The sequence below is a fragment of the Phocoena sinus genome, chromosome 20 (assembly GCF_008692025.1).
Source record: "Phocoena sinus isolate mPhoSin1 chromosome 20, mPhoSin1.pri, whole genome shotgun sequence".
NCBI lineage: Eukaryota > Metazoa > Chordata > Mammalia > Artiodactyla > Phocoenidae > Phocoena > Phocoena sinus.
The window spans coordinates 40,251,348-40,275,448 of NC_045782.1; the positions used below are offsets into that span (position 1 = coordinate 40,251,348).

Here is a 24,101-nt window from a genome sequence, read left to right on the forward strand (position 1 = left end):
ACCTAAATTCCTGTCTCTCCTCATGTGCGCCTACTGGGGACCTCAGGGTTTCCACTTGACTTTACACCTCTTCCCACCATGATACCCTGGCTTTCATGTACAATTGAATCATATATTTTTAAAAACTTGTTTCTTAAAATTTTCTGTCTCTTGCTCTAAATTATGAAAATCAGCATTGTTTTCTGTTTCTGGGGAAAAAAATAACATTGCTTTTTATTTGTGGGTAGGGTTCGAGTGGCATCCCTTTCTGCCATCTTGGCGTAAGCACTGGGCAGGGGCTGAGGGTGAAGCATTGACGGGGTTGGGCCGGCCCTGCCTCGGCGCAGCTGTGGTTCCCCGCAGTTCTGATGTACCTGGATGGAGAGCACCCGTTTTCACCTGAGCCTGGCTCCTAGGAAGCTGCTTACACAGGGGCTGGGTCTAGAACCGCCCATCCTGCCCTTCCCTTACACACAGCCACCCCGTTGTCATATCTACTGTTACACTTCCTCTCTAGGTGTCACTTTTGCAACCTGGCCTTTCCCCGAACCCCAAAAACTCGGCCCAGGGTTCTGGTTTCCCCCAAATTTGGGCAAGGAGAATCCATGCTGTTTCTCCTTCCCTTTTCCTGCGAAGGTCTGGCCTGTTCTTCCTCCACTAGCCAGGACCCAGGGCTCGGGGCTGCTCCAGCCTCCCTGCACCCTCCTGCCTGGGTGCCTTGCTTCTCTCCCCGCTCTCCAGATCCTCTCCGCACAAACTCTGTCCTCACCTTCAGCAAAAACAGCAACCTGGAGCCACGGTGGGAGGGGACACACAGTTGGGGTACACATGGGTAGCATGGTCATGGGAGCAACTGTGATCACAGAAACCACAGGCCAAACTCTGCCTGAAGAAGCCCCAGGAGGCCCTCAAAGCTCTACTAGGCTCCCACTTCCCTCAGCCTGGACAGGGAGATGGCTGCAGGTGGCCAGCGGGCACTAGGCCAGGTTGCAAAGTACCCTTTGTCCATTATTTCAGACAGTCCTCACACTATAATCCTGGGAGGGGGAAAGAGCAGGTATCACTGAGCCCATTTTCCAGAGGAAAAAGTCAGAGGTCAATTGTTTTTTCCTAAACCCATAAGGGAAGTTAAGTGTCAGGGCCAGGCCCCAAACTCAGGTTACGTGCCCCCAAGGCCAGAGCTCTTTCCAGCCCCAGGTCCTTCTCCCATGGCAGCAAAGAGGACAAAGGAGAACTCACAGGAGACGCAGGGGCCTTTATTAGGGTCTGGCAGATGTAGTGGAGATGGAGGTGAAATCCCAGGCCTGGGCCTAGGAAAAGGCAGAGGAGAGGCAGAGGGCCCTGGGAGCAGAGCCCAGCCATCCCTCCTCCACCTGGCAAGCCCTCCCCCATCCCAGATTCCTCACTCCAGCTTCCCCGACTCTAGGAACAAAGAGCACCAAGAACTGCCAAGTAGGACCCTCCAGGGCCACAGCTTGGAGCAGAGTGCAGGACGCAGGCTGCTGTCTCCCCAGCATGGGAGATCAGGGGAGCTCAATGTCTCCCTCTCCGCCAGGATGAAGTGGGGAAGCTCCTTCTCTGTCCCCCAGAACAGAACAAACTCTTGTTCTCTGTGATGGGGGAGAGGGAGTGGGGCTTGGCCTCTAAGTAGGACCTAGGAAGAGGCCAGAGGTGGAGTCCCCGGAGCAGTTTCCGAGACACCACCTTCACACTTGCAGTGTCTCCACTTTCCCTTCCCATCAACTCTGGGGAGCAGCTCAGAGTCTGGGCTGGAGTGACTGATGGGCAGAGGGGATCTGTTCCAAAGACATCTGTGGGTTTCAGAGTGGGAGTTTCCCTGACACCAAATTCAGCTCTATGTACACAGGGCAGCACCCCCGGCAGCAGGGGAGCAGCTGCTAGGGGCTAGTAAGAGTAGCCACCCTTGGGGCCAAAGGGCTGGGCGGGGCCAGCCAGCTCTGGGAGGTAGGCGGGGCTCTCGTCCAAGTGGGACAAAGGGACTGTGTCCTCCTCACTGACGGGCCGGTCAAACTCAGCCTTGAGAGTTGGACGCTGATTGTCCGGGAAGGCCAGAGAGAAGAGGGCCTCGGGCTCGCACACAAACTTATACACGTAACGCTCGCCAGCCACCTGTGGGAAGAGAGGGCTGGGTCAGTGTTGGGGTGGGGAGAGCAGCCCTCCTACAGATGCCCGGGGCACATTTCTCCTCCAGCAGGTTCTTCTAAGAAGCTCCTGTTCTCTAATCTCAACCTCTCCATGCTTTAGGCTTTTCCATTACCATTTATATGTATCACTGTTTTGGGAGAGGGAAATCTTGGGATTGTCCACAGTTTGACTTCTCTGACTGGTTCACTGTCTGCTCCTTCAAACTTGCGAGAGTGCTCTCCTGCCCCCATCACCTTCCCACATCCGCTGCCCCCCACCCCCTTGTCCTTGGACCCCTAACCCCGACCTTCTGCATGATGCCTTTCTCGTAGTAGTATCGGAGTGAGCGGCTCAGTTTGTCGTAATTCATGGCTGGCCGGTTCTTCTGGATGCCCCAGAGCCTGGCGACCTGGGGACAGGAGACAGAGTTTGGGGATGGTGATGGCAGCTCAGCGGAGGAAATAATGGGGCGCAGGTCAGAAAGAGTCCTTGAGATTCTTGGTGCAAATGCTCAGCTGGCCCTGCAGGTAAGCACCAGCCCACAGACCCTGGTTTGGCAGGAATTCAGGTTAAATAAAGCAGCGGTGCTGGTGAAGGCACGTGCCACCAGTTCCCAGGTCCTCTCATCTCCAGGCCCCGAAGTCGTTGGGAGGAGGGGTGGGGACATCTGAGAGGCCCACCTCCTCAGGCTCAATTAGTTTGAACTCCATCCCCCGGCCGGTCCAGGCAATGAAGTGGGCATTTGTCGGGTCATCCAGCAAGGCCACCAGAAACTGCCACAGCTGCAAGGCACCCCGGCGCTGGTAGGACGGTCCCTCTCTGAAGGCTCCCACCCCTTCCTGCTTGATGTCTCCTGGGGAACACGGGAAACAGGCGGTGGAGGGCTTGTGCCCTCTGGTCCCCCAGGCAACCCGGTCCCCTCTCCCCAGGGGTCTCTCCAGGCCCTTTCTCATGAAATGTGATGTGATTCCTGGGGGACACAGAGGGCATGAAAGGTCACTTCTCTGACCTTCAAATTTCTCAGGGACGACGCAGACATCATCTGGGAATGGTCGCAGAGGTTTCTCATAGCCATAGCCTTGAGGAGGAAGTTGCAGGGATCACTCAGATCTGAGGGTTCACTGATACGAGACCCCAGAGAATCCAGAGGGACTCCTTGGCCAGGAGCCCCTCCCCCAAGGCACGACTCCCTCCTCCAAACTTGGAGGGCTTGGCAGGGGAGGTAGGAGGCTGCCTTACCCATGGTCCCGTCACCTGGAGAGGGCCCGGAGAAACCCTCTGCGTGAAGGTACATTGAAGCATACCCAGGGACGTCTGGGGGGGAAGAAAGAAAAAAGGGCGATGTTATAGGTAGCTGGGGTAGGGGCGGCAGTCCTGCACACATTCAAGAACTTCTTCTGCCAGCCTGCTTTCCGGTTCTTTTCCAAGAGGCCTGCCTACCGCCGAATCCTAGGGGAAGTTCCCCCCAGAGGGAGTGAGAAGCCGGAAGCCCTCAACTTGAGGGCGGGGCCAGAGGGCCTGGAGGGCAGCAGCTGGGGCTGGGCAAAGCTGCTCCACAAGGCCCAGGATTCCAGGGAGCAGCTGTTTCCTGTGAGTTTATGGGGAGGAGGAGGGTAGAGATGAACCTCCGGGGAAAGGGTTCAGTGTCCCAGCCTAAGATTCCCTTGGAATGGGCTGACGTCCGGTCAGCAGGGCAGGTTCCAGCCCAGTGCGGGTGTGAGGGAGGGAGGGAGAGAGGGAGGAAAGGAGTGGGGGTGGGGCGGGGGGGAGAGAGAGAACACGCATGCATCTATTTGTGGAAGAGGCAGCGGGCACACGGGGCTGTGTGTTTTCAGGTCTGACAGCAGACAGTCCACTCTATTTCATTCCATTCCACGGAATTGACACCTCCCCACCCCACCTGGAGGCGGCCCCGGTGCAAAGCCAGCCCTTCAAGGGCCAGCCCCTTCCCGCCCTACCCCCACCACTCCCACCTATGAATGAGATGGTGAAACCCGACACCTCCGGGAGGCGGCGGGAGGGTGGGCTCATTCATGCCTCCATTTTGTGAATGGAATTCCTGACTCCATTCAGAGAAAGCTGAAGGGGGAGGGGCAGGAGTTCAAGGGCATGTAACACGATCTCCTCCGGTCTACATCCTTTGAAGGTCGGCGGCAAGAGCGTCTCCCTCCTCCTTCCTCCATCTCACTGCCGGGCACGGCTCAGGCTTAGGGCCCGGGCTTGAGGAGAGGTGGGTGCACCCTTCTGGTTCTTGCTGGGGCAGCCTGGAGGATTTGGGGCTCACCCCCCTGCCCCGAAAAGACTGGGCACCAGGAAAAGAGAAATTCAAAAGCTCTGGCCAGCTCTGAGCCTACCCTAATCTCTGAATTTATTTTTTCTAATGCAAGTTTGCCGATAAACTCAAATTTGGAGCTGGTAGCAATGTTAACAGGAGACAAGGTTTTCTGGGCCTTTCCTGGGCGCATGGGGTTTTGAGCTGTAGCTGTTTCTGAACACAGAAGCTGAGTGCATCTCACTCCTGTCAACAGCCAGGTGGAACTAGAATTTAAAGCAGTCCCTACTTCCGGTCTGGCCAGGATGGCGGGTCCTTCCAACCTGGAGGCTCGGAACAGGATGTGAAAAACACATGTGAACCCCGCCTTCCAACTGGGAACTGTGAACCTGGCTAGTTTCAAGTTCATGTTTCTCCTCATTAAAATCCCTTTGTATTTTTAAGCTTCTGTGGGGACAGGGACCAATGACACGTCCTATTCATCTTTGTGTCCTCCAACTGCACACACTCATGCTCCTGGCACGGTCCTTAAATCTCAGTAGGTAATTAAACCCCCAAGCACCTGCTAAATAGAAACAGGAAGAAATGTCTTAACTTTCCTATCCTATCAAGTCACAAGCTACCCGAGGGCAAGGACCTGCACATGTCACTTATCTCTTATCTGAATATAAGTTTGCTGATTGAAAAGTGACAGTTCTTTTGAATCTATGAAAAGAAGTGGTAGGTGGGTGGGTTGAATGTATGAACTGGTAAATGGATGGGAAGGTAAAAAAACTTGTGGGGAGATATTCTGGGTTTAATGGAACTGATCACATGCCACCCCACCCAGCAATCCCACCAAAACCCCTCCATCTCCTTCCCGGGAGCATCTCTTACCTGAGTCGTAGGAGAAGTCCATCTGCTCCTGTTTGATCACTACCCCCGCCCCTGGGTACCTGTGCCCATTGATTCCACCCTGGCCCACTGCCGGCTGGCCGGGCTGGCCGGCCTGTTCATACAGGGGGTCAAGGTATTCCCGCTTGAAGCTCTGCTGGGGGTAGGGTGGGCAGGGCTCCGACAGCTGGCGTTGGTAGGGGGCTGGGAGAGGTTCCCGGCCCCCTCCCTGAGAGGGTGTGAAGGAGTGGCAGATATCCAGGGGCTGCTGGAAGACAGAGCTGGATGTGGTTGGATGGAGAAGGAAGAAGAGAGATTAAACGAAGCCCTCCTTGTGCCTGCTGCTCCCAGAGCTTACAGAGTGGGCTCCGGGGTGGGGGGGATGGGGGGGATGTCAATATCCCTTCCTCCCTACCTCCCCCCATGCCAGGTTTCTTAAGGGCAGTGAAGAACACTCAGGGATTGAGAAACAACTGGTGAGACCCGGTTCTCCTTGTCACCTTACCTGTGCTCCCCGAGGTACCCATGGCCAGGGTGGGGCTGGGAGGTGCCAGAAGATCTCAGGAAACTCCGTTGTTCTGCCCGGGGAAAGGGTTGCAGGGGCGACTGTCCGGGGGCACCAGGGACGGGGGACTTGATGGCGATTTGTCTAGGGGGGTCATAGGCACTGGAGGTGAGGGGGAGACAGGGGTGAGGGGGCAGAGAAGCTGGGCGAGCATCTTTGAACGCCTCACTCCCTGGGAAGTCAGGTCACAGGGATTATGGGAGAAGAGTAGAGGGTGCCGGGAAAGGAACAGCATGAGCCAGACTCAGCCCCAAATGAACTTGTTTTTCTCCTTTCTTAATCCTGAAGCTGGGTGTAATCTTTAGAACACCTCTCCCCAGCCCAGAGCAGCTGGGCTGGGTCAGACAGCAGCTTCTCCAGTGGAAACACTCTGCCTGGGTCTTAACACACATCCCTTGAACCCGCTGCTGCATTTTTCATCCTAACTACTCAGGAAATCCTGAGCTATATTACTGTATTACAGGAGCTCGGAAATCCTTTCTGTGTCTAACCTGCATCTCAACTGCTGCCAGTGCTCACAGGTGCCCACCCCCACCCTCCATCCAACCCTTCCCCAGGGCGGGGCTGGGGCTCACCTGGAATAAAGGCACTGCTCGCCATGGTGGTAGGAGAGGGGCGGCTTCCTGCTGCAGGGCAGGGCCCGCTCTGTGCGGGGACTCTGGGGTTCCTTCTTGATCCTGGTCGTGGGGCTGTGGAAAGCTACTGTGGGGGTCAGGAGAGGCAGAGCAAGGCCAGAGAGTGTCACGGGAGAGGCAGGAAGAGCTTCAGACACCTTCTGCTCTTTAAGGATCAGCTGGGTGCCAGTACAGCCTCATCCCCCTTCTCTGGATCTCCGTTGTCAGACACTTCTAAGAACAGTTTGGCTGTTTACGTTATGTGTAGCTTTATACCTCAGGCTAATGTCCAATATGAACCAAAGAAACTGTCTGAAGTTCAACATTTAACGCAATCCCCCCACCCCCCAAACACCTTTCTAGGAGTGAGCACCTCCAACGAAAGGCCTCTGGTTTTCCTGACTGCCCTGTAGAATTCCAAGGGAGAAAAATGTTTTCTTCTTCGGGGCTATGAAGAATCTTTCTTTTTCTGGTTAAGGTTGGATATCAGCCCACTTGCCTGTCAGCTGACTAGCATCGTACACATGCTCCTAATTATCCGAGAAGAACATTGGCCTTTCCTGTGGCCCCTGCTGGGTTCGCCAACTCCAGCCACCAGGCTGAGCAGCAGAGTTGGTTCCGAGGCAGTGAATGTGAGAGAGTCAAAACCTGCAATCGACTGTTCTGTCGTCGATCATTTGTGCCCTGTTTTCGTTTCACTGAAGATGGTTGAGAGCAAAGTATCTGACGTTAAAGCAGCGTTTCTCAACGTTCCTTGTCATGGGGGCTATCCTGAGCATTGTAGGATGTTAGCGGCATCCCTGGCCTCTACCCACTAGATGCCAATAGCACCCCACCCTCAGTTGTGACAACCCCAAATGTCAACTAACATTGCCCCGTGTCTCCTGGGGGGCAAAATCGCCCCCAGTTGCATGAAAGTAACTTAGAATGGTAGAACTGGACCCTGCCGCACTGGTCCAAGCCCCTCGTTTCAGAAATAAGGAAATGGAGGATCACAGAGATGAAGTGTCTGCTCCAAGGTCACACGACTAGGATGGGCAAGCCCCGATCTGAAGCGAGGTCTTCATCTCCCAGTTATTGCTTGGTCTTTGAGTCCAAACCCAAGAATGGGGCGCCCTGCCCTTCACCCTCTTCTAGAGGACAGAACAAGTTGATCTTTTGTGATTCTCTATCCCTGTGACTCATTTCCTGCCCTCCCCTACTCCCCATTCCCTCTACCCAGGGCCCTCTACTCACAGTTTTCTGAATGGAAATCAGGAACAAACTGCTCATCACTGTCCGGTACCTGAGCTGCAGAGAGAGGCCAGAGGTGAGTCTGGGGTGGGGGCCATGGATGGCAGCCCCTGGCAGACACCATTATCGCAGCCCTGCAGATTAGCACCAGCCCGAAGCAGGGAAACAGCTTTCCTAGGACTGAAGGCAACTCCACCCCAGGTCCTAGCGACCTCCATCTCTGGGTTCCATTAACACCCTGGAGGGAAGGCTGCAAGTTCTCAGAACCCGTCTGAGCAGATTCCAGAGTTTTGTCCTAGATGCTTTGTCTTTTTTTCCCTCCACTTCTATGAGTGAAGACAGCCCTGCCCCTCAGAGTTTACAAAGCTCCCTCAAAGCTCCCAGCAGAGTCACATCTGGGGTGGGCAGGTACTATAAGGAGTGAGATTCTGTGGACTTAGAATCATATGGGAAGATTCTGAATCTGGGCTGGACCCAGGAATCTGCCTTTTATAGAACCTCCCGGGTGAAAGGTAGAAATCTAGAGCCTGGTAAAGGAGATGGAATGGAAGAAAGAGAATGGTTCAAGAGAGGTGATAAGAGGATGACAATGGGAGAGGAGGCTGGGGACACTGGCAGGCCAGGTGCCTTATCGCTCTGATGTGCAGCTAGGAGAGAGAGAAGGGTTCCCAAGCTTGGAGCTCTGAGGAGCACTCCCAGGGTGCCAGCGTGGGGAGAGTTGAGTTTGGGGATTAGGCAGGAAAGCTAAAATAGAACAACAGCTCATCCGTGGCCTCCAGACTGGATATCCGGGCTTTGATTTCTAGCTCTTATCCTGGGCTCACTAACTCCTTCAGGTGGGATACAGCTCAGCACCTCTCCTGACCCCAGAGTCTTTGCCCACTTTTTGCCCCTCTCTCAGGAATAAATAGATCACAGCAGGAAGGGGAAGGGTAGACACCGAGAGGGACCTTCCTATCAATCTGGGAAGAGACTGGCTTGAAGATGAAGCAATGGAACCCATGGAGAGGGGTCTTTTGTTCCCTGGAGACTGCTCTCAGATTGGACAATAGGAAAACTCATGGATAAAATGACCGGAGAGTTGAGAATGGCTGGTAAGGGTGTGGGATATGAGGAGATGGCTGGAGGTCACGGCCACTCGTCCTAGCCTATACAGGACACACCCCAGTCTCTACGGCTTCCCTCCTGGGCCAAGGCTCCATCATTTCTTCCTTGGATGTCAGCCACGACATGTTATCAGAACTCCCAACGTCTACTCTCCCCAAAACTGTCAGAGGGATCTTTTTACAATAGAAATCCGATCACTTCTCTCCCTTGCTTAAAGCATGAACCCCAAACTCTTGCCCTTGGCCTCTGTGGCGCCCAAGTTTCTGGCTCTTGCTTACCTCTCTCACCTGCCTCTCCTTGCCTGTTACTCTCCAGAGCTCTGGTCTCCTTTTGGGTCCTCAAACTTGACCAGCTTGAACCCTCTTCCCCACATCTTGGCCTGTTTTTTTCTGGCCTTTGAAGTGTTAGCTCACTTTGCTTTCTCAGAGGCTTGCTCTGACCACCCAAACCAAAGTGGTCCCTCCTAGCTCTCGATCGCATCCCTGTTTTATTTTTTCCCTAGCACATATGACTACCTGAACTTATTAATTTACACACATGTAACTTATGTGTAATTTATTGTCCATCTCCTCTACCAGAAAGTTAACCTTGCTGAGGGCAGGGGCTTTGTCTGTCTTATTTGTCTGACTCCCCAGCACCCCTCAAACAAGGTCTCGTTCAGAAGAGACACTCAATGCGTTATTTGTCAACTATATGAATAAACTACAATGACGCCTTGTCCTCAGGCCGGTGAGAGCCAGCAACATGGGCCTGGGAGCAAGAACTGAAGAGATCCTAACCAATCAGCCCTTCCCTCCCCTTTAGGGCTCCCCCTCTCCACCACCAGGTAACATTAGAGGCAGGTCCCCTGAAAAGCACATCTCACAAGGGATGCTTTAGGCTGTGATCAATTGCTTGGCAAGTGGATTCTTCACCAACTTACTTTAAATATCAGAGGTGTCAAGTGCTTTAAAATACACATTTATGCGGGGTGGGGGGGAGGGATAAACTGAGAGCGTGGGATTAACAAAGGTACACTACCATATATAAAATAAACAAGGATTTACAGTATAGAGCAGGGAACTATATTCAATATCTTGTAATAAACTATAATAGAAAGGAATAAAAAAATATAGGTATACACATATATACATGTACAACCAAATCACTTTGATGCACACCTGAAACTAACACAATATTATAAATCAGCTATACTTCAATAAAAAAATAAATAAAATAAATAAAATATACGTTTGTAGGTAGGTGACTTCCTGACAGAGGGAACCCAATGGCTGAGGGGTTTAAGAATCAGGAACCACTAGCAGCTAAAGAACTTATGAAAGAAAATTAAGCATAGAACAATCCTAAAGTGATCAAATAGATCACTAGGGCATGAAATCCCGTGGCAAAAACAAATAAACCAAAAAACCACACAGCACATCTTTTCAGGAGCGCGACTAGGGTACAAAGGCAACCATTCCCAGACTGGGCCCAATCAAGGATCCCGGGGCATTGTTAACAACAGATTCCCAGTCCCCTCCTCTGGAGAGTCACATTCCATAAGCCCGGGGTGGGGGCCAGGCATCTGCATTTTAACGCATGCCCCTGGTAGCTCTTAAGAATAGGCAGGTTTGGAGAACTGGATAAAGGGAAGAGTGCAAAACCTGCTCAGCTGCCCAGGGGTGCAAGGCCCAAGCCCATCCCTGCTGTGCCCTCTGGCCCACCCACAGACAAGACCCCCAGAGTGGCAGGATGGGGGTGATAAGAGCAAGATGGACAATATTTCCCTCCCTGCCACCTGGGCAAGGAGGGTTCCAAGGGTGGAGGAGGTGCAGAACACGGGGGAGGCTGACGCACATAGGTCTGCTTCTGGGGCTACATTAACTGCCGGTTTACACGGAGGTAACGGGCTGGGGGCATCTCCTGCTGGCGTCACAGACCAGGTCACGTGACACTAGAGAGCCCTGGGGTCATCTTGTCTCTCCTCTTGCCTCAGGCCTGAGGGTTTGACCAGAACCCCCAGTCCCCCCAGCAGTCCCAGAGGAGCCCCCCCCGCCCCAGCACACTGACCACACCTCAAAAGAGGTGGCACCATCTTCATCCCAAGGCCATGAGAAATCAGCCAAGGCAAGAAGGGACTGTGGTGGGAACCCCAGTCCCTGCCTGGCCCCTCTCCGGAACACCGGCTTCTCCCAAAGGGGCAGGACAGGGCTTCAGTCGCACAGAGACTGTCAAGGATGGGAATAGGAACAGTGACGTGGAGCCTCTCATTCCTGGACAGCAGGAGAATTTCTAATTACCGTGTTTGGTCTTGAGTGTCAGCCGCTCTGTATTTGTTGAGCTGGCTGAGCTCTGGCTGCCAAGCCAGTGTGCCAGGGTCTGCCCTCAACTCCATCCTGGCACTAAGGTGGAACTTATCTGCCTGGGGACATGGCAGATGATTAAGGAGGGGACGGGAAATGTGCCAAGCCAGCACGATACCCAGAAAGAGAGAATTTTACGGAACATCCCTCCAATGGGGGGCGGGGGTCAGTAGAAGAGAAGGGGCTTAGGGGCCTCCCAAGCTGGACTCCAGGAGAGCTGGGAGGTGAAAACCACCAAGTAGCTAAGCCCACCCCAGGCAAACCACCCACCTATATGATACATGCCCCATCACCTTCTCCCCCTCCTAGGGTGCAATTACAGGGTGAAGGGGTCTCTTAAGGAGCCCCAGGGGGAAGGGGGGCCATTCCCCGGAGCTTCTGCTCCATTGTGTCACCACTGGCCTCATCTCTCTCACCCTTACCCCGCCCCCACCCTGGCAGTGTGCTGGAAGGAACCAGTTCTCTATCTGTGGGGGGGACATTTGTCCCCAAGAGCCTTCTGGAAGGGGAGGAGACAGAAAGATGTAGAAGGAGGCATTGTAGCTAGGAAAGACTGGGAGAGGGGATTAACCCCATATCGCCCCACAGACAGACTGCAGCACCAGCGTGTACACACGCAGATTCACACACACCCTGATGCCTTCTACTTCACGCCAGCACATGGATGAAACACATCCTCTATGCATACCCTTCCCACACAGGTTCTCTTTTTGGACTTAAAAATACGATGAGGGAAAACCAAGGGGCAAGGGAGCTGAAGACCTTGGAGGAAGATTTGGGAGCAATTATTCTTATGGCAAGGGGAGCACAGACCCACCCCTTTGAGAATCTCATAAAAGCTATGGATCATTCTCTTCCTAGAAAAATTCACATTCCTTTGTGTATGGTGTACCCCCAACAATTTTATACACATATCAGAGGGCGCAAGGACCCCTGCAACCTATCCACAGAGCTTTTGGGAATCCACCGACCCTGTTATGGACCCCCGCCTCATACAAAGGACATACATGACCCAGAGTCAATGTTCCTTACCGCCAAAGAGACCAACATCATTGTCTCTGAGGGTTCCTGTGGGCTCCCGACAAGCCCGGAAAGGAACCCTTGTCCAGAAGCGGCACATCTTTAACCATAGCCAGACACAGCTTGGGCTCAGCCTGTCTGAGCCTGGGTTTCCCTGCAGTAGCCTGATTATTTCTCCAGCAACTCAGCAGATCCCAGGCACCCCGAAAACAGACACACCTTCTTAGTCTCACTTCACCCCCACCCTCTCCATCTAGAAAACCTCCAACCCAAAGCTGTCTGAACTGCCTCTACAGAGCCCCCCTGCCCCTCCCCCTCAATGTTGCACGGACACCAGACGCCGCACCCAGAACCGCCTCCGCCAGAATCCAGCCTGGTGTTCCCCCGAAATCTTCACAGCCTCACCCACACTTCAAGGACCCACTGCGTCTCTCCACATTGGGGCTTTAGGGGGAAATCAAGCTGAGGGAGGATGGGCTCTGGCCTCCAGTCCCACGCGCCCCACCACTGGCAAGTTTCCAAAGGAGCTAGTCCCTCCCTGCCACCCCAAAACTCCCTCTGGGCTGCAGGGGTCACTGACCTGGTGGGAAGAGGCAGGAGAGGAGGCTGGGGCGCTGCTGGGATGGTGCAGGGGGACAGGGCCCCGGCAGCTGCATCTGTCTCCGCAGAGAGAGCGAGAAGGAGCGATCGGCCTCAGCATCCCCCCCTCACGCCTGGCCATCCATCGCCAGCTGGGAACCTGAGCTGCTCCCTCAGAAGGAAGGACAGGGAACCAAGGAGACCCCAGCGGCCCCCCCCCCCACCTCCGTCTTGCGATCCCCACCCCCACCTCCCCACCCACTGGATTTAAGTGTACAGGGACTTCCAGGGCAGCAGCAGGAAGCACACACACTGGCTGTCACACTGACACATGCAGATAGACACAAGTACAATTTCTAGACCCCCACCGCCAAGGGGTGGGGCTTCCAAGGTTGAGAGCAGATGAGAACGTTTTCCTCCCCTTCCCATTCCAAACCCAGCTGCTTCCAAAATGCCACCCTCTGAGCCTACCCCTAGATCACAGCCCCGGGAGCTGCCCACCTGGGGAGCCTAGGGACCCTCGGCTGACAGACGAGGAGCCTGGCAAGCCAGACAGAAATCAGACTTTGGGAAAGGAAGTCTTTTAGAGACGGTGGAAACCGACACCGCTGCGTCCTTCAGCTCCAGCCCAGCTCCGAAACCTCGAGCGGAAGATGGGAGGACTGGGCATAGCTCTGCATGTAACTCGCAGCTGGGCACACAGGGCTTGCAGAATCGGGGAAGACAAGACGTGCACAATCTCCCCCAGAACCCCCAGATCCCTCCAGCACCCACGAGGCCGTTCAGCCTCGAATTCCACAAAATGTTTTGAGTGCTTGCTCTATGCTAAACAGTCAGTCTGTTAGCGTACATATTTTGGGGACACCACAGTCGTCAAGACAGATCTAGTCTCACCTAGTCAGGGGTCTTTCTCTTCTACCCCAGGGTTTTAAAGATGGCTCTAGAGGAGCTGGGTTTGAGTTTTAAAAAATCGTCAAAGATACCCAGGTGGAGGGAAGGGGAGATCCCAAAGAAGAGAAAAGCCCTCAAGAAGGGGTTCCTAGTGCTGTAGTTTCTTGGTTTTCAGTGTTACACTGAAGGGACCCTCAGATGGGGGTGTTAACCCTTCCCTCTCAGAGACTGTCTAAACACCATTAGCCTCTTACCTGCAGCCCCACCGGCGACACCCTCAGGCCCCACCCAAACACACCAAGGAATCCAACCAGGAGACCACCCCCCCCAACACACCTCGCTACCCAGAGGAGGCCTCGCTATTGACCCCACCCCCGCCCCCAGCAAACTGGAGGGGCAATTTGCCTGGGGAGGGAGGTAGTCAGGAGGGAAGGGGGCGGGAGGATCAGTTGCCATTAGAATTACAATCAAGGCTGTTTGAGGAAGAAGCCCTGGGCTGCTTTGCCAAAGTGAGGCAAAAAAGAATTATTTAAACTTTTGCAGTTCTTTTGGCTCAAACAGTAAATTGTTTGGCGCTGCGGGCTGGGAAGAAGAGAAACCAAGGGTGTAACAATGAATGTTTTGGCAATTCCAGAAAGCAAGTAACAAATGAATCTCTACTTCTCCTCCTCCTGTTTCTTAAACTCCCCACTCCCGCAACACCCCAACCTACACCTCGGCCTGGCGGCTGGTGCCAAACAAACTTTGCAAATGAAAATTTCAACCAGGAAAACGGGCCTGGGGCCAACTTCCATTCAAATAGGCAAATACCCCACACAATGGTCTGATTCATCCGCAGGCCTAGTTACACAAGCCTGGCTCAGGGCAGAGAAAATAAATATCAATATAAGTAACCACGCTGGGAGCTGGAAAGAGTGGAGAGGCAGGGGACGTGGGGAAGGGGGCTTGCAGAGGCCCTTGAGGGTGAGGAGAGAGGAAGCGGGCTAGGCTGGAATAGTAGGGGTAGAGAGCATCCCCCACCCCAATAATAGTAAAGGTCACAAAACCACTCACCTTCAGCAAGCCACGTCTCCTGGAAGTGACTTAGATCCTGGAATAGATCTGAGGGGTGAATAATGGAATTGGAGAAGGTGAGCTGGAGGTGCTCGTGAGAGAGCGGGAGCCCTAGCGAGCCGGATGACCTTCCCCTTGGGGGTACTGGCGGATAATGACCAGAGTCCCTTGGATGGCGAGTCCTTTTGGGAAAAGGGCGGGGGCTCCAGGGTCAGCCCTCAGGGTGTGTGAGGTGGGGAGGGTAGCGGTTTGTCGCTCTGTCTCTTTACCTTCGGAGTCGGGGGGCGGCAGGGAGCCCGGGTCCATGAGCTTCCCCTGCGGGACCATCAGCGCTTCGCGCAAGCTCCCATTTCCGGGAGATTTCTGCGGAGAAGGGGAAGAATGCCCCCGAGTCACCCTGAGGCCGCCTGGTCTGGGGGGCGGGGCTGGGGTCCCGGGGTGACTCCGGGGCGGGCAGCCCTGGACCCCGTTGGGGCCGCTGGGTGGGTAGGGGCGGGGTGCAGGGAGGGGGCGGGCGTGGAGGCCGGCGCAGCGCTCACGCTGCAGAAGAAGGTGTAGGGCACTTGCTGGTCCAAGTATTCGCCTTTCATCCTCCGCTCCATCCGGCCGCTCCCTCCGGCCACACGGCCCGGGCCCCGCGCGGGGGCAGAGACCTGGGGGCGGGGGAGCTGCGTTTGCACACCGTCTGGGGGAAGGCAGCGAGGTGGGGGTGGGGAAGGGCGACCGGGAGGGGCAGTCGCGAGGCTCTGGGTCCGACGGCAAAACTTCTCCGACTCACTTAGGCGATGGGGAGGCTTCCGCCAGCCGAGCCTAGCGCCGCCACCACTCCCCTCCCGCCAAAGGAGGTCCCACCTGCTCCTGGGAGCCGGGCTCGCCGTTTCGGCTGCTTTCTGCAGCCCTGCTTTGCCCAGGCTCAGTTACATAAGACGTGTGTGTGTGTGTGTGTGTGTGTGTGTGTGTGTTCGCTCTCTCGCGCGTGTGCGCTGGCGCGCGGAGGAGCGGGCGAGGACCGCACCATTCGCACACCCACAACTCTGGCGCCCCCTCCAACCCTGAATCCCAGCGTCTCCCACCCCTTGCCCTGGAATCTGCGGAGGCGGCGGTGAGAGTGTGGTGCGTGTTGGAGGCGAGGCTGGGAATCGCAGACATTCTCCCTCCCTCTCCCTCCCGCAGCCTCACCTGAGGCCCGGGCGTCTGTGCTGGAGCAGCGGGGGGTCCCGAGCATACCCCGGGACCTCACTGAGGGCCGCGGGGCTAGGCCGGAGCGAGGCGGCCCCGGCCCCGGGTCCCCCGCGCACCGGCTTGTTTTCCGGGCGCCGCCGACAGTTGTGAGCCCGGGGGAGCCGCTGATTGGTGCATTTCCTTCGCCTCGGCCTCGGCTCTCTCCCCCCACCCTGTTCCCTTTGTTTCATTGACTTTTGTGAATGAAACCCCAGGGCCCGGCTCGCCCGCCAATCCCGAGACTCGCCCGGCCGAGCCGGAGGGGCGGAGTTTCCCAGCCGCGGGGGCCAATCAGAACGCAGGGGCTGGCTCCCGGCTTCATTCACCGCTCGGGCTCCCATTCATAAAAAAATAAACTCGCGGCCGGAGTTCATTCATAAATAGCTGAGAGAAAACGGGGGAAGTCGAGGACCCTACGGCTCCTCTGCGGGACTCGTCTGTGGCCCTGAGGCTCGGCTAGCACCTCCGGTTGGCGTCTGCACACATCTCTGTGCATCTGCGTGTACGTGGGAGTGTGAATATATCTGTGTGTGCGCCCTGGGGGGAAGCGAGCGGACTTCCATGCCCAGAGGAACAATAATAAAGAGCATTTATGAAGCGCTCTGCTTCCACGTGCTCATTTCACTCCCATAAGTTGGGGAAGGGGTTCTATTTTTTCCATTTTACAGAGACTGAAAATGAAAACTCAGAGAGGGGCAGTGGCTTTGCGGAGGTCACTCCGTCAGCGCCGCTGGGGTTTGCAGCCCGCAATCCCCTATGTTCTCCTGTACAGCCCTTTGAGGCCACAATTAAATAAATTAAAGCTATATGACAACAACTGATACACAGTAGGCCCTCAATAGATGTAAGCTGGCACGGAATCCAGACTTTTTCTCAAGGGTCTGTTCTCTACAGAGCTGTTCTGTGACCCACTTTCTATTGATTGCAGCAGAAACTAGAGGCCCGGCGTGGACCTCTGAAAATGCAATTCTCTCTCCGCCATCTTTCCTCTTATCCTGAGAGCAAACACAAGGTATGAGGGAGCAAAAGCCCCAAGGGATCTGATGATCTGGGGGCAGGACTGCTGTCAGTTCTAGCCAAAAGCTACTCATAGTCTGTCACCTCATTCATTTACCAATTCATTCAATAAATATTTATTGTGCCAGACACAGTGCTGGGTGCCAGGTAGGCAGCTGTGACCAAGATAGACACTTGGTGTGCTGTGCTGCTTAGGCTGGAGCCATGGAGGCACACAGGACATGACATCCCCCAGGTCTTTTTTTTTTTTTTTCCTGAGATAATCTGGGTCTACAGTCTATGCCCTCCTTTGAGGAGAGCCTGATTTTGTTTCCTGCCTGTTTGTGATAAACACAAGAGAGTGACCAAACCTCAGGCCTGTTTTCAAAATTCATCTAATCCAACACCCCCACTTTACAGATGAGGCTGTCGAGCTTCAGAGAAGGAAATGATACATGCAAGCTCTTTCAGTTGTCAGGATCAGAGCTAGAACACCAAACCTCTAGCACCTCTAAACTAGCTCCTTTCAGGAGATCATCCTGGGCAAATGAAAATAAACTTCCCTCTCTTCTCTGCCGAAATATTTAAGACTCATGCTTATTGCCTCTCTTCTCCAGGAAGCCTTCCAGATATCCTGAATCAGTTCCGTAAAGACCCTACAACATTCTTGCCTATATCTCTGTTGTCAAGTCTTTTTCTGCCTCGTGGTCATCCGATTGTATGGAGAGCTTTCCAGGGCCTGGAAAAGATCTCATTTGCCTCTTTAAGTCTTCCCCAGCTTACTTCAAGCTTATGAGGGTCCCAGGAAATAGTTGTTTAGTGAGTAGGTACAATAAAGACCAAACTAATCGAGCTTAGCAAGGAACCCTCCCCAAGCAAGGAGAGACAAGCCCAAGCAGATCTCAGCTTTAAGCTGGATGGGACCAGTTTAGGGAGGAGCTTGTGTCTCTGAGCCAAGAGAAGTGGGGGAGGAGGAAAGGCAGCTTCCAGGAAGGCAGCTCTGATGTAGTTTCCCTGACAATGAAGAAGATTCTGGTGGGTCCTGGAGAGGGCACTCCAGTCTGGGGCTCTCTTTGGGGTGCCCCTCTTGTTCTGAGTTCTTCCATTTTTCTGGAGGCCCCCTGGCTCCCTGGAGAGTAAGTGCTTCCTTTTCATTCCTCATCCAGGGTCGTGGCTGAGGGGCCCGCCTCCTCCGGCTGTGGCTCAGCAGGCTGGCTGAGTCGCCACTGCTGTCACCTGGCCTCTGATTCAACATCCAGGCTCAGAGTGAAACTGGAGGGGAGGGGGCAGGGCACAGCCTTTAAAAAAACAACATAGCCATAGGCTATGATGAAAGCTGGTTAGAACCAACTAGGTCCAAGATGGCAGAATATTTGACTTCTGGTGGACCTTGAGCCTCAGTATACACTCATTGTAACACATCAGCAAGCTAAATGACACACCCACAGGCGCCACAGTTCCAAGGCTGACCATAAAGACCAAAAAGTGGGCGGTGGCCCAATTCCTGGAAATCTCCACCCCTTCCCCAAAATAGTTGGAATAATCCTCCCACTCATTAGCCTATGAAATTACTCAGCCCATGAAAACTAACCACGCCATATTTCGAGGCCGCTTTTGCCTTCTGAGATGGCCCACACTCTGTCTGTGGAGTGCATTTCTCTCTAAATAAATCCACTTCTTACCTATCACTTTGTCTCTCACTGAATTCTTTCTGTGATGAGACATCAAGAACCTGAGCTTCATTACGTCCTGAGACCAGGTGCGTGATCTCAATTAAAATACCGTGGGTTCATAATTCAAAAAGAGACATGTACCACAATGTTCATTGCAGCACTATTTACAATAGCCAGGTCACGGAAGCAACCTAAGTGTCTATCGACAGATGAATGGATAAAGAAGATGTGGCACATATATACAATGGAATATTACTCAGCCATAAAAAGAAACGAAATTGAGATATTTGTAGTGAGGTGGATGGACCTAGAGTCTGTCATACAGAGTGAAGTAAGTCAGAAAGAGAAAAACAAATACCATATGCTAATACATATATATGGAATCTGAAAAAAAAAAAAAGGTTCTGATGAACCTAGGGGCAGGGACGCAGAGGCAGAGAATAGACTTGAGGACACAGGGGGGTAAGGGTAAGCTGGGACGAAGTGAGAGAGTAGCACTGATATATATACACTACCAAATGTAAAATAGATAGCTAGTGGGAAGCAGCCGCATAGCACAGGGCGATCAGCTCGGTGCTTTGTGACCACCTAGAGGGGTGGGATAGGGAGGGTGGGAGGGAGACGTGAGAGGGAGGGGATATGGGGATATATGTATACATATAGTTGATTCACTTGGTTATACAGCAGAAACTAACACACCATTGTAAAGCAATTAGACACCAATAAAGATGTTAAAAAAAAAAAAAAAAAGACCATGGGTTCGGGACTTCGCTGGTGGCGCAGTGGTTAAGAATCCGCCTGCTAATGCAGGGGACACGGGTTCGAGCCCTGCCTGGTCCGGGAAGATCCCACATGCCGTGGAGCAATGAAACCCATGCGCCACAACTACTGAGCCTGCGCTCTAGAGCCCGTGAGCCACAACTACTGAGCCTGTGTGCCACAACTACTGAAGCCCGCGCGCCTAGAGCCTCCTGCAACAAGAGAAGCCCCCGCTCGCCGCAACTAGAGAAAGCCAGTGCAGCAGTGAAGACCCAATGCAGCCATAAATAAATGAATGAATGAAAGAATGAATGAAGAAATAAATTTATTAAAAGAAAAAAAAAAAGATCCTGGGTTCAAGTCCCAATCTGGGTTTCACGGTTTTAAGAGCAGTGACATCTCCAGGGGGAACATTTGAGCTTCTTCCAGGGCTTGAGGTAGTTGGGGAGAGGAAGGAATACAGGGGCTGGAAATCACGTTTTACTGAGGAGAGGGTCCAGAGCTTTTTTCTGTTGGCAATCACATCACAATAACCAATATGTACTGAGAACTTCCATGTGACATGCCCTGCTGCAAAGACTTGGCCAGTATTTACTCACGCAGCCTTCACAGCAGTCCTGTGGGGAGTCATCTTCATTTTACAGACGAGGAAACTGAGGCCTTGGAAACACACATCTACCCCAAGGATCTGCTCAACAGACGGAGAACTCCCCAGACCGACTCATGGGCCCAAAGACTACATTTGAGTGAATACACAGCAGGAGGGATGGAGAACACACCTGAGCCAGAGAGTATACATAGACACATCCAGATTAAGGAAGCTCACAGTCCCTTCCTGGACACACAGCTTCATGGAGGACACATACAACATACTCCCTGACACCTCCCAACACACCTCTGGTTGGGGGCTGTGCAGGTTAATGCTTCCATCTCTCTGGAATATTGGGGCTGGACTCTGACTTTGTTTCCTAGGAGTCTAAGTTATAAAATGTAAATGTGGATTTTAGATATGCAAATGTCCAACAAAGGCAGCTTGGGACTTGTCTGAGAGCTGGAAGTTCCAAGCACTGGGATGAGGAGGGAGACACCTGGATTAGACCTGAAGGGCCCAGGAGCCATCAGAGAAGCAGGCTCTCCTAGATGGCCTTTCAGAATGTAGCGGTGGATGCTGGGTGACCTGCCCAGCGCGACTATGCGGGGAAGACGGAAATGCCTTCAGAGGCTTGGCTTCCTCAGTGTCTGGAAGAGCTGAGTCTCAGAGGCTTAAAGGGCAGTATTTAGAAGGTAACCCAGCTTAACAGTAAGGCCAGATGGATGAGATAAACAGGGTCAAGAGGTAACCTGTGACTCTTTAGTGTCTCCCAAACTGGAGCTGTCACCAGGGGGGAATGAACCAGAGAATAGGGTCAGGGCCTATTTTCTGGTGGGGGTGGGAGAACATGGGGTCTTCGCCACGGGCCGGTGGGTCACCAAGAAAAGAGTGCCACTCTTGGATTTCGTTTCGTCCTTGTCTCACAGTCCCACTCTTTCACACTGCTTCCTCTAAACGGCAGGGCTTCTCAGCCCAGGGTCCATGGGTAACGTGCCTCTCACTGCTGTGGCCTCTCCCGTTGCGGAGCACAGGCTCCGGACGCGCAGGCTCAGCGGCCATGGCTCACGGGCCCAGCCGCTCCGCGGCATGTGGGATCTCCCCGGACCGGGGCACGAACCCGTGTCCCCTGCATCGGCAGGCGGACTCTCAACCACTGCGCCACCAGGGAAGCCCAGATAAGGCTATATCTTGAAACCAACTGTCTGCGTCGGTGTGTGCAGACGTGTGTGCATTTGGCTGAGGAGAGGGTCCAGAGCTTTTATCGGAACCATCACAGATGGGTCTATGATCCCCCATCTCCCCAGGTTAAGAACCACTGCCCTAATGTCTTTTATCCTAGATGTCTTTATAAACATCTTGTCAATATATATGATCTTAAAAGTGGTTGGAAAGAGCACTTTTGGAGACTCTGCTTGGGAGGGGGTGGAGCAATTGCTCCCCTTGTTCTCTCCACCTTCTACTTAGTGGGAGACCTCTCAAGAGCCCCACAGAAAAGGGGGCGGGCCCTCCCTCCAGCCATTTGGCTGGGAGCACATCGTAGGCCTGGAGGAAATGTAGGGGTAAAGCAGATGTCTTGTGCAGCTCCGGAGGGCACCCTGGTAGAGGAGAGCTGTCTCAGGAGAAAAGGCCTAAAAATGAGGCCATGGGTGGAAACCGGGCCTCTCTTTCCCTTGGGTGTTGTAGGGGTGGGATGTACTCAGGAAACGTGGGAGAAACAAGAGGAGGTGATCACCACAGCCTGACTCTTGTGGGATCTCGTACAGCAGAGAGGGGCCACAGTCAGGAATCTGAGACGGGAGGTTCTGCTTTCCCCGAGAGACCCTCAATTGGGTGTGAGATTCTCAGGAGTAGAGGGACAGATACAATGACCTCCTTGGGCCAGGCCAATCCCTGGGAGGGGCTGATTTTAGGACTCCTCCTTTGGGAGTCACCTTTTGGGGAACCATATAAGAACTGGTCAGACACCCACTGAGGAACATTTCCATATTTTTAAATGAGGCTAAATGAATGTGTCCTCTTTTCATCTGGGATATTGTCATGGGAGGAAAGTTTGCGCCTAACACTGGGAAGAGTCTGGGAGGTCAAAGTGTGCCCCTGAGGAAAGTCACTTTTATTTTTAGAAGGTGCTGGTGACTTCAGCTGTTCCTCTTTGCTGCTGCAGCCGCTCAGGACTCTCCCAAATGCCAAGTCTTCCTTGTCTTGCTCTGTCTCTTCCCCTATTAGTTTAGATTTCAACACTTGGCCTTTAGACGAAGCAGCCCAGCTCAAGAACAGGCTCTCCCTGAAAGCTGTAAGATGGAACAGGATCTTTTTTTCCCTTTCGAATTTTTTCCCTTTCTGTCAAAGAGAGACAAATGGACAAATGTCAGCAGGCTGAAGGATGAGAGTGGAATCGGTGCCAGTTGGGCAGAATCCAGGATGATCCCCTTTTTAATTAAGTGTGGATTTGAATTATGAGGGGCCGTAGCTCCTGATGGGCATGGCACTGCCAAGGGGAGGCAATTTCTCTCCTTAAAGATTAAATGCCGTTCGTTCCACTTAGTCTCTCCCCAGTTCTCTGAGAGCGTCTATATTTGCTCTTGTCATCACGAGTAATGCCCCAGCTGGCTAAGGCAGAGGCAGGGAACCCAGAGCTGGCAGAAGCCTGGGGGATTGACTTCTCCTGGACTCCCTTTGGAGGAAATAGTGGTGGTGGTGGGGATTCCTGGTTTTATTTCTGAGTGGTTTTTTTTTTTTTTTTCAAATCAGAAACTCTTCTGACTCCCCCTGAGGCATCTTAAGGGCTTCCCCGCAACTTGGGAAGCGCTGTTGTAGATTTACTTTTCCTGTTGATTCTCAGCTATCCCTGCTGGCGACCCCAGTCCAGATTTATCCGGTAATTTACAGCCACAGTTGTTAATTTATGATCTGGGGCCATGGAACCCAGAGCCCAGGAAACGATGCTCACCCTGGGTGAAGGCGCTGCTTTCTTTTCACTCCATGGGGACCAAGCACCTGGGTGGAGAGAGGATGGCAGAAAGGAAAGATGTTAGGGGGAGGCATGCAAAGAGGACACAGAACCTCACCAGATGGGACCCACGCATTCTGGATCCCAATCTGAGTTTCCAAAATATGATATGTTCACGTGTGCTTACGTGCTTTACATTTTATTGTATTCCAAAGCCTTTTCAGATATGTTATCTAATTACCTTTTCCCAGCATTCTTCAAAGCAGGTATTTTTAGCTCCATTTTGTAGTTGAGTACTCTAAAGTTCAGAGAGCAACTGGCCTTCTATCACCGAAGGGTGGGGAGTCGGGGGGGGATGGGAGAGTGGACCAAACTCCCACCTCCTGATTCCCTGTTCAAGCTCCACCCAGCTCCAGGGGCAGCGGCTTCTGAGAGACCCGGAGAGACAAAAGCATGTTGTTCTTAGCAGCCTGATCCCCAGTCCTCTGATATCCTGACCCACCTGACCCTTCCCTCCCTGACATTTCCTTTTTATGCTCTTTTTTTCCCCCTACAAGACCCACTTTCCTGTTAATACCTGTTAGGGTCTTGTTAATTGTGTATCTTCTTAGGGGGTAGTTCAGCATTTTCTTAAATTGCATATCAGACACGAAAGTCTCCCACAAAGGGAAAACTAATGCAGGGGGAAGCATTTTGCTTCCTAGAAATTGAGAATGTAAAGTATATTTAATTAAAATGATAAATCTGATTTTCAGTTTTGTTTTTACTACCGCTAAAACTAATCTATTTTATGCATGTTTGCAGGAGGCTGCAGCCATCAAATCAGAGAATATTAGAGCTGCGAGGCACCTGGAGATCTTTCTGGGCCAAACCTTTCATTTTATAGACAAAGAAACTGAATCTTGATTGGGGAAGGGACCCCTGAAGTTCCAGTGATGTGTGAGGGGCTGGTTCTTCATGGCCCCGCCTTCTTTCTTAACTTACTGGTGTATCTCAAGGGCAGGAATCTTCTGGCTGTGTTCCTCTCTTTAAATGTCTCCCCCCCCCCACATCCACCGTGCAAACTCCTGCTGGGAGGGGCTTGGCCTCTGGAGCCCCTGCCCCCACCTCGCCAGTTGGTACCGACCACTTCTCTACCCAGTTCTGTCCCTCTGGCTTTCCTGGCTTCCCAGGCTGGATTCTTATTCTCAGGATCATTTGGTGTGATTTTAAATTGTGTTTGATTCTCTGTAATTTTCTC

General features: G+C 53.1%; 1 protein-coding gene across 5 annotated transcripts; it reads right to left on the bottom strand.

The window, feature by feature from the left end:
• Positions 1 to 1,214: 1,214 nt before the first annotated feature.
• ETV4 (ETS variant transcription factor 4) lies at positions 1,215 to 16,059 on the bottom strand. 5 transcript variants are annotated; one of them, XM_032615445.1, is made up of 13 exons: positions 15,853 to 16,007; positions 15,213 to 15,326; positions 14,943 to 15,036; positions 14,674 to 14,721; positions 7,685 to 7,738; positions 6,410 to 6,536; positions 5,775 to 5,936; positions 5,273 to 5,550; positions 3,364 to 3,438; positions 3,134 to 3,202; positions 2,805 to 2,977; positions 2,432 to 2,533; positions 1,215 to 2,109 (listed from the first exon to the last, which is right to left on the bottom strand). In XM_032615445.1, the coding sequence occupies exons 2-13, from the start codon at positions 15,273 to 15,275 to the stop codon at positions 1,885 to 1,887; spliced, it is 1,470 nt and encodes a 489-aa protein (XP_032471336.1). In that variant the 5' UTR covers positions 15,276 to 15,326; positions 15,853 to 16,007; the 3' UTR covers positions 1,215 to 1,884. The 5 variants fall into 5 exon arrangements, with proteins under 5 accessions (XP_032471336.1, XP_032471338.1, XP_032471337.1 ...); XM_032615446.1 differs by having other exon boundaries at positions 1,216 to 2,109; positions 5,775 to 5,918; positions 15,853 to 16,059; XM_032615447.1 differs by lacking the exon at positions 3,134 to 3,202 and having other exon boundaries at positions 3,379 to 3,438; positions 15,853 to 16,042.
• Between the last annotated feature and the right edge of the window lie 8,042 nt (positions 16,060 to 24,101).

Coding starts and splice junctions, on each gene's coding strand:
- ETV4 (XM_032615445.1), bottom strand. CDS start 15,275: ATGGAGCGGAGGATGAAAGGCGAATACTTGGACCAGCAAGTGCCCTAC. Junction 3,203..3,363: donor TCCAGGTGACGGGACCATGG/GTAAGGCAGCCT, acceptor TTCCTCCTCAAG/GCTATGGCTATGAGAAACCT. Junction 2,110..2,431: donor AGAAAGGCATCATGCAGAAG/GTCGGGGTTAGG, acceptor CTCTTCCCACAG/GTGGCTGGCGAGCGTTACGT.